Source organism: Centrocercus urophasianus, unplaced genomic scaffold, assembly GCF_019232065.1.
Source record: "Centrocercus urophasianus isolate 14NV4802_14NV808 unplaced genomic scaffold, USGS_Curo_1.0 seq_413, whole genome shotgun sequence".
Lineage (NCBI taxonomy): Eukaryota > Metazoa > Chordata > Aves > Galliformes > Phasianidae > Centrocercus > Centrocercus urophasianus.
Genome location: NW_024884993.1, coordinates 1,101 through 10,703, shown reverse-complemented (window position 1 = coordinate 10,703; position 9,603 = coordinate 1,101). Strand labels below are relative to the sequence as shown.

The 9,603-nt window shown below is 43.7% G+C and overlaps 1 protein-coding gene and 1 long non-coding RNA gene across 2 annotated transcripts; one reads left to right on the top strand and one right to left on the bottom strand.

The window, feature by feature from the left end:
• Positions 1-180: 180 nt before the first annotated feature.
• On the bottom strand, positions 181-1,014 carry LOC122168287 (tubulin beta-4B chain-like). Its single transcript, XM_042833469.1, has 2 exons — positions 918-1,014; positions 181-327 (listed from the first exon to the last, which is right to left on the bottom strand). Exons 1-2 carry the CDS (start codon positions 972-974, stop codon positions 196-198), a joined length of 189 nt encoding a protein of 62 aa, XP_042689403.1. The 5' UTR covers positions 975-1,014; the 3' UTR covers positions 181-195.
• Positions 1,015-1,408: 394 nt separating this feature from the next.
• LOC122168288 lies at positions 1,409-9,269 on the top strand. Its single transcript, XR_006171227.1, has 3 exons — positions 1,409-1,808; positions 5,469-5,665; positions 8,665-9,269. It is a non-coding gene; the product is annotated as an uncharacterized LOC122168288 (long non-coding RNA).
• Positions 9,270-9,603: the final 334 nt, after the last annotated feature.

Genomic DNA, 9,603 nt, shown 5'->3' with positions numbered 1-9,603 from the left:
CGCAGCGTTATGGCCCTGCAGCCACAGCAGCACTGCTGTGCTCACCGGAGGTTCTCTATACTTCATTGGAGAGTTGCACTGTCTAGACCAGTGCTATCAGAGCCATTCTGAGAACAAAGCTCTGTAGATGGCAGCTCTTACTCAGGTATTTTTCAAGCTTTGACCTGGCATTTCTGCTTTGTTAATTTAAGGATGTCAGAGGATGCAGACCAACTCACCAGCAGCTTCATTGTAGTACACGTTGATTCTCTCCAGCTGCAGGTCGCTGTCCCCATGGTAGCTGCCAGTCGGGTCAATCCCATGCTCATCGCTGATCACCTCCCAGAACTGGAAGAAATGTTCGTGAAAGGCAGCTGTTCACTACAGCTGGCCGGTGCCAATCACACGCTAGCAGTCTGTGCGCACAGCCTCCCCGACCACTCCCTAGCATGGTTGAGCAGCTGCCTGGGAGGAAGCTGCACCTCCATGAGTCAGTGCTGAAGAGTTTCCTTTGGCTGCGGCAGCTGAATTAACAGAAGCAGCGCTGAGGAGGATAGACGGGCAGCTGCAGCACTGGAATTCGAGCTAATTCATTTTCAGCACGCATCCACGGGCTGACAGCACTCGCATACCCACGGTTTTGAGACTCTTCTATTGTCTAGCCATGGCTTAAGGCCGCCTATAACAGCCATGCTGTTCTACCGACACGGCAGCGTCACCGCAAGACGACAGCAGCCCCAGCACGCACCAGGGGCTGGCCGTGACGCCGCGCCCCTCTGCCTCAGAGCCGTACGCGTGGCTGCCAGCCGGCTGCGTACGACCGCGGACTAGAGCCCGGGCAGCCCCGCTGCGGTCGCGGATAACCCCGACGGAGCTACGCACCGCACCCCGGTGCCGGTCGCACGACCCTCGGCGGGCAGCCGAGAGGTGGCCCGTACCTTGGCGCCGATCTGGTTGCCGCACTGCCCGGCCTGGATGTGCACGATCTCACGCATGATGCCACTACCGCGCCACACGCCCTCCGTCACCTCCCGCACTCCGCGCTGCGGCGGCCGCGCCCCGTCCGCGCCTTAAATTGGGCGCTGCGCCCCGCCTCTCGGTGACGTCACGCGGCGGCGGCGAGCAGCCAATGGGCGCGCGGGAGCGGGGCGGCATTGTCTCCCGCCGCGGGTCCGACAGCCCAGGGCGGACGACGGAGCCGCCCCTCGGCGCCGGGCAGCGTCCGCGGGACGGGGCAAGGCCGGGGACAGCTGGAACTCAGGAGTTGCAAAGGATTTACGCCGAGCTGCTTCTGCACCTGCTGGGTTCGTGCCCTTGCTTGTCCCTGCAACAGCAGAGCGTGCGCTGCTGCTTTTTAGCAGCGCCTTCCAGCCTGTATTTCTAGCTCAGGCCTGCTGAGCTACGTTTTGACACCTCTGAAGCACAAGAATCATCGTTCTGTGGTTCTGACTCTTAAAACAAGCAGAAATTGGAGGACAGCCATGATAAAACCAACTCTACCAAAAATCTCATAAATACTTGAAAGGAAGCCACAAAGAAGATAGAGCCTGGCTCTTGTCAGCAGCACCCAGTGACAGGAGGAGAGGCAATGCGCACAACCTGGAATATCAGAAACTAAATGTAAACACAGGAAAAACTTCTGATGTCAGACACTGCTACTTGCTGGATGGTATCCTTGGAGATATCCAGAACTTTGGGTACTAATCCGCCCTGGTCAGTCTTCTGTAGCCAACCCTGCATTGAACTGGATGATCTCACGGGATACCTCCCCACTTCAACTATTCATTGATGCTGTGAAAGGGAGAGGAGTGGACCAACGAGTGAGACAAGTAATATCAGATTGATGGTTTATTGGTCCTAGCACCACACTGTGCTATAATGTTAAATTAAAATTATAGCAAAACGAGCAGAATTTTGCAGATGTGAGCTAATAGGTGATCTATTCACCAACACTTTCTTTGTTTTGCATTTGGCTGCTGTGACCTTTGGAAAATAAGGTGGAGATTTTTCAAATGCAGTCCTCAGTTTTCTTCAGTGTATGGATAAGCAAACAAACTGTCTCTTTTCCTTCCATAGGGCAGAAACCTCAGCTACAGTGAAATATCATGAACTGGCTCAAGCTCGGTAGCACATGGAATTACATGCTATTGCTTTTGCAACCACAAAATATCCAAGATTATACCAGCACTGAGATATTTTTTTTTAATTGGATTCTGTGTTCATTGTATCCTGCTATTGTATTTTCCACTGACATATTTTTCAGTACTTAATCACAGGCAATCTTTGTTACTGCTAGTGCAATTTGTGCATGTACATTTCTACATGCTGTGGGTGTAGCCTGCATTTTTTAGGCAGCCCCAGGCTGTTGCATCTTCTCACTATTTGCAGAGCTGCAAAACAGCTGTCCCTCTTGGCATCTCTATGGGATATACACAAGCATTTAAGAGCTTTTTGGCTGCCAAGTTATTCTTGGAAATCTACAAAGCAGCAGCTTTAAGCATTCTTACTCCCCATCTGAAGGTACCTGGACAATCCCTGACATGCCTTCCTCCCACATACATACAAGTGGCTTCCTTAGAGCTTTATTATTATACTCTTAAGGATTTTGAACTTCAAATTCACAGAAGCTGTAACACCCATTTCTTTGTTAAAACCTCACTGGTTTTTAGGAGTGTAACTCCACATTTAAAAAAAGTATCCACCTACTGTGAGGCTCACGTTTATGTTTCTAAAAAGTTCCCTTATCTACAGTAACGCTGAGCACTCACGAACACCCAGCAAAGAAAATTAAACATTAATTGCTTAAATATCAATGCAAAGTCCTACAAATAAACACTACAAAAAAACCCTTAGCCATCAGTGGCATTTAAATGAATAGAATGGTTCACTATAGCATTTTTAACAGGTTTTTGTTCTCAAATTTGAGGTATTTAATATCGCGAACAAAAATCCAAATGCCCCCATTCATAGATTTGCAGTGCCTGTGCGTAGGAACGCCCATGTGCCTCTCTGCAGCCCAACCACTGCTTGCAGCTCAGCAGCCAGCTGAACAAAACTCTACCTTCCCCTGTTTCCAAGGCAACCGCAGAGCCTTGGAAATGAGCTGCGCAAGGGAGGCGACGGGAGGCGACGGAAACCTTAGCGCATTTTAACGTATCTGTAATTTCCTATTGTAGGATGGAGGATTGCAAACACACAAATATGAGAGCTGCTGAAGCATACGCAATAATAGATTGAGCGTCTGCCTATGGCTTTATTCTCATTTACAAGGGGTGACAGCACGTTGCTTAGACAAAACGATTTTGTTCAGTCTTCCCATTGAAATCAATGGATTTTGCTCTGTCCATTAGCTTTTTGTCTGAATTCTATGATGAAAACTCTGAGATCACCTATCCAACACTTAATCACTAGCGATGCGTTAAGAATATTTCCCCCAGAAAGAGGATGGAATATTTGTGGAGCAATTTTAATTCTAGTAGTAAAATGATAACAAAAATCTATTTTTATCTCAGACTTACAACCCACTGCAGGCACTAAAAGCAGTTACACAGTGCTGAGCACAGTTTTATGAATGAGCAAAAGCAATCTCATTGTAGAGCCTTCTGTACTTGTGCTTTTTTCTTAGACTGAAATTTTTGTGTTCGGCCAAGAACAAAAGAAGAGAGAGGATGAGCATGCAAGACAACATCACAGAACAATATGGGGCACTGTCAGTTCTGAAACAACAGTTCTCTTCTTTAAATAAGCACAGTTTTCCTCAAGAACCTAATGTTTCTTCCATACCGTGGCTTCTCTTGGGAACTTGCCTGTAACCTCTGAGTCAGGAATTTGTTTACATAGTCCTAAAGGACACGACAGTCTCTGCTCATCTGGCTTCCAAAAGTTAACAAATACAAACATTATGATATCACTAAATGACTGCAGAAGGGGGAAAATGTGTTTATCATCACCAGGCACAGATTTACTGAGAAGGAAAGAGGCAAAACAATGCAGCCTCTCATTATTTCCGCTTGGCACACCAGATGTGATGGGGTAGCTGCCAGATGGCTCCTGCCCCAAGCCAGCCTGCATCCACCTTTTAAGATCACTCAGAAGATGAAATCTGTTTGCTATCTCTATCAACTAAGGCCTTCAAGTCAATATACAACTGATTCCAGCACCGATATAAATGAAGTGCTGCTATCATGTTTTCCAGGGCAGCCTATTTCCCACTTGTCAGTGGGAACAAGGAACAGACAGAGGCTTTGATCAGCTAGTCACTGTTTCTTTTGTTCCTCAGCCTCCTTGCTCTATCTTGCAACCCGATCATTACTTGTAATTCAAACCGACACTTAGCTAACTCTAAGCTTTATCCTGAGAAATTTCTAAGAGATGCCATAGTTTGTGGTGGGATGTAATATATATTGCTTAAAATCACCCCGATTCTCTGCAGGAGAGAGCAGGGTGCTGTTGCTCCAGGTAGTTCCAGCCAACTAAGCACTTGCTCTGCTCTCCCCTACAGATGCTGTTTTTTGCCTTCTCTGTACCAGTTCTCATTTTGACATGTTCCTTAATCCAAGGAAAAGCTTCTTCCCACATCATTTACCTTATCTAGGTGGTTTAGGAAACCAATTCATAGAGGAGTCAGACATGCTCCAGAGGGAATTAAAACCTCTAAAAGAAGGCAGTGGGGTAGGACTATGCTTTTCAGCAGCTGAAGGATAATGAATGAGCCCCATCCATGGAGCTACCCACTTCTGTGAGGAGCAGCAGCTCCCTAAAAGTCCTGGAAGCATTTAATCCAAACTCACTCTATGGCTTTCTCCCTGTCCTCTAACACAGAGCTGAAGTTTTCAAATACTAGTCATTCTACTAATTTATTAACAATAAAATCAGGATTATGCTGGATGCACAGTAGCAGACTAAGTCATCCTTGAATTTCATTTAATGCATGTAAAGCTTTTCTTTTTGGGAGGCCTTTTGAATTCTGCATGAAAACCCTGTTTAATTATTCACTGCGGAGGCAGGCAGTGTATTTGTCACATCCATAGAAATATGCTGAAACATTTTTCACTGCAAAACAACAGAAAGCTGTTTACTGAACAAACTATACAGCCTCTGCCAGGGTAGCCATTCCATCTCCTTGAGCAAGTGCTTTCACCTTCTTCTTAAGCTGAGTTACTAACATTTCTGTATGCAATGATAAATACACTCTTGACAAGAAAAAAAATGCCTTGAAATTATCAGATGAGAAGCCAAGTGATTAAAATAAAGATTATAAAAGATGATATATCATTAACTGGGACCCGTATCTCAGAAGAATCAAACATGAATAAACAGGAATTTAACAAAGCCAACTTGATGTTTTCTCAAGAGAAAAACTCCACCCGTTAAAGAAAAGTGGCTTTGAGTGGGAAGGATGGGAGGATCTAATCTTAAATTACTTTCTTACCGTAAGTAGATAACTGGTTTATAATACTCTAAAAATAAGTGATTTTTCTTTCTGGCAGTTGTAAATAAAATACTTGAAACTGGAGATTGAAGCTACAAGCAGAGAAACAGATTGGTTGTTATAAACCGCTCAGGCAGAAAGATGAGTTTATCACCTGCACTATTTCCTTTGCTGGTAAGAAGTGAGGGATTGGACTCCTCTCAAAACCTGGCCTTCAGCATGCATTAAAACAAATGCTCAAAGAGCTGCAGATGAGTAAGTGTCCAGTAAAGTCTAAGAAATGTCTTTTTCCAAAACACTCCACAGCCTCAGGCATTTCACTGCATGACCAAATGCTTCCATTTTGATTTCTGATGTAGGCAAGCTAAGGATAACAGCCATCTAAAATGGAAGCACTGACATGCAGTAGCATGCACTTTACTTTAACAAATAAAGAACAGAACATGTTTCTGGTGGAATATCAGAAGGCAGATGCTTAGTATGACAATTTGAGATTGGTAGGAGAAAAATTTGACTTTTTGATCCAGTCACATGCAAAATCGCTACAAATACTACAAAGGTTTATTTTTTACACAGTGCAAGTTGGGAAAAAGCCTCATGTAAGTTGCCTTGAGCCCCTAACACAGTCATGAGATTTGTTTAATGAAGATGACAAATGTGGAAAAAATGCACAGGAATATTGAGGAATTAGAAAACAGTGCCTCCCGTGTGCCAAGCACTACTTGTAGCTCCTAGCCAGGCTGCAGTGTCTGATCAGTCACTGAAAGTACAGGGTAGTTACACTTCCATGTGGAATGGAAAAGTAACATCCTTTGGCAGAAAGGGAGTGACTACTCCTTGTACTTGGTACACATGATCTCTTCAGGGAGAATTTCCATTTCCTCATCCCTTTAGCAAATAAGGTTTCCAGGCCCTATTACATAGAAAAATAATCCAGTAACTGAGACACCACCTCCCTGTGAAGCAGAACTAGAAGAACCTTAAACGAATATAATAAGGTAATTTTGTAAAAAGATCTCAATGCAATAACTATGAAACTAATCATACTTTAAGCTAGCATCAGGGTTCATCCTGATACAAACTTGTTATTCGGCTTACAGAGCAGCAAAAGAAGCAGGATGGAGGAGAACTCTTCCCTTCTGCATAGAATAGTATACTAAATGTTCTGGCCTTGTTTTTTGAGTTAAGAAAACCTGTTTCTCTAGGCACCACCACTACATTTTGCAGCAGTGCACTGCAACATCCATGTCACTAAGAAACAGCCTGCTTGTGGTTTGTCCAGGTATGGGGCACTTGCACAGATGCCTTGAATGATCCACTGGCACCATACTACTGTAGCATGGAGGCTACCATCCAGAAGCAAACTATTTCTTCAAAATCAGGGATTTTTGCCTCCACTTGTGAGGAGAATTAGCTGGAGAGAAAATTCTAGATGCCCCTCTTTCTTCAGGTTGTAAATCAAGAATCTTCATCTCATACTTTGTGGAAAGAAGCTTTTGTCAACAGGACAGGTCCCATGGATTTCATTCTTAGATTATCCTGGGACTACCCTGTATTAAATGCAATCCTATTCTGGTGTAGAAGGCCATCTCGTATGTTGAGTGAAGGAAAATTATTACTCCAAACTGACAGATTGAAAAACATCTGTTGAAAAGCAGATGTAGGGTGACATTCTCAGCACATACTTGAATGTTTCAAGCTTTTGGATACTAGATATGTGATATTTGTGACAGAAGGTATCACACCTAACCCATATACTGGACTATCCTTCCAGAACATTGTTTGCACAATATCTCAGGATCTGAGATCTGAGGTCTAAGACTGAGGTCCTAGAACAGGGAAAGAAAGAGTTGCCATCTCAGGTTACTAAATCCTAAAACTCATCCCATTTTTATTTAAAGTTGACAGCCTTATTTAGCTTTATCATCTACACCTCCACCTGCAGACAGTTGTTCTCTTGTAGCTTGCATTAGCCAAGATGTTCTGCTAACACCTAAAAATGCCAGACATCAAACAAAGCAGATGAAAGAGACAGCTCTCCTCCCTGACACCATCAACTTTAACTGTTGACAGGAGAGGATGCTTTCCCACAGGTCACCATTACTGCATTTAAATGAAAGAAACCATTTTTTGATAAAACCTCTCAACACAGATGAGTCACGTGGTTTAAACTGTACCCCACTGAGGCTGTAGCATCTACCATCATTTCTTCCAGAAAGGATGCTTCATGCAAGACCTTAAATCTTACAGCTGTTTATCACACGTATAAGAACAAATCGCCAGCTGATGCAGGTTAGGGCAATCAGATTATCGAATCTGAAATAGTTTCAGTGGTTCTGCTCTTCATGAAAGAAGTAGAGCTGTGAACACATGAAGATACATTCATCTGTTGCTTGGCATACAGCAGCCAGCCGTCAGTTTTTATAATGAATGGTCCCCTAGGTGGCAGATAATTGCAGATAATGCTCAAAGGTACAGCAGAAAAAAAGCAAAAAAAAAAACCCCAAAAAACAAACAGTTTAAAGCTTCCCTTTTAAATCTCCTGGTATCCACTTTTCCTGTATTATCCTTGATTCCTACTAAAGTTACGTGGGAGGTGTGGGGTTTTTTTGCGGGGGGGGGAGGGGGGAGGACTATGGCTGGCAAATCAGCTGTGTAGGATGGACATGTGTCTGTACCACTACTTATGGTTTCTCTTCCTCTAGGAAGTGGAGAAACAACAACGTCGTTGCAAAGAAAGCAATATAGGAAGGTGTCCTACCTTCTAATACAGGAGCTGTAGTGCAGCAGTTCTCTTGGGTAGCTATACTGAAGCGTTAGCTGAAGGTGTAGCCATTGCACTAAGAAAAAGGATCTGAACATGCTGAACAACAGTGAAACTTTAAGGTCCCACTGTAGAAAGAAGAATCCTTACTATCATTGTTAAAGACCAGATTCTCATATTTTTGAGAAACTGAGATTCTTCTGCAGCTTCCCTTCTCACCTTTAGGAATCAAGCTGTTTATGACAAACAGGTTCAAGCACAATCCAGTTGAGTAATTTCAAGGGAAGGTTACTGTGACAACCAGACAGGTTGTTATTTCTCAAAGGCCCAGGGGCAACACACAGTAACTCAGTGACTAGAACAACCTCAATTTGTTTAATACTTAATCCCAGAACTGCTCAAATTCTAAGAAATATAAGTGCTACTGTGAGTGCTGTATTTGTTTACAGACTGTTCAGGCATTTTAAATGCTTCTCACCTCTCTTTTCAGAATTTTCACCTGGAACGAAGGATAGAGATGAGGAAAGAAACAGTATGAAAAGCTTGTTGTTCTGCACACAATCTCAGATCTTACTGGAGGAAACAAGCCCATCAGCAGAGAATGGTATGCTCAAGCAGTACAGTCCATTAACAGAGCCAAAACAGGCAGATAATTAGTGCACAGTAGTTCCCTATTAAGTCTTGATTCCAGTAATGCCTTCCCAGAGTTCCATTAAAGGATCACACAAGAGCTTGCAAATATGTGGATTGCTTGTCCTTCAGAGCAGTAAGGACCACAGTATTTGTAGCACTACTAATAGCTCTCAAAGTATGTTGTTTGTTTGGGTTTTTTTTTTTTAAGCATAAGAGCCCTTCCCTAAGCAGTGTTGGGGGAACTAAGAACTGTAAGCTTACGTATGGGGTAACAACTATTCTAAGTGTAGGATTTTATTCTCATCCTGTAGAAGAGTCTCAGGCATTATAATAACTGATGACTATGCTGTAGGTTCACTACATATCAAATTCACCTAGGCTTCTTGTGACCTTTATGCACACAAAGACAAATCCCACCACCCTCACCATAAAGAAGCTGAGCTTACCTTAGCAAAGATGCACACGAGGATCCTGCTGCACTGCTCAGCTGCCTGGCTGGAGGTCCGCTTCTTGTTGCAATTACTGAGAGCATCAAACAGCAGCAGTGTAAATACGTAATTGGGGTGTGAGAGACAGCTACTGTCAGGATATGCACACGACTACTCCAGGACCATGTTCATGCGCCGAGCAGCTTTGAGTCATGTTCCTTGGAAACCTGCCTGTCATCTCCTCCCAGGTCCCAAAGGGAATTGACTGCCCTGAAGGGCCATTCCCTCTTACAGAGAAGGTCCCACTTAGTGGCTGGTTTGTTGGTTTTTTTTTTTTGTTTGGTTTTTTTTTTTTTTTTTTTTTTTTT

Bases quoted from the DNA above. Each gene is read 5' to 3' on its own strand.
- LOC122168287 (XM_042833469.1), bottom strand. From the start codon at position 974: ATGCGTGAGATCGTGCACATCCAGGCCGGGCAGTGCGGCAACCAGATC. The intron at 328-917 runs GTACGGGCCACC...CATTTCTTCCAG, and splicing joins GCAACCAGATCGGCGCCAAG to TTCTGGGAGGTGATCAGCGA.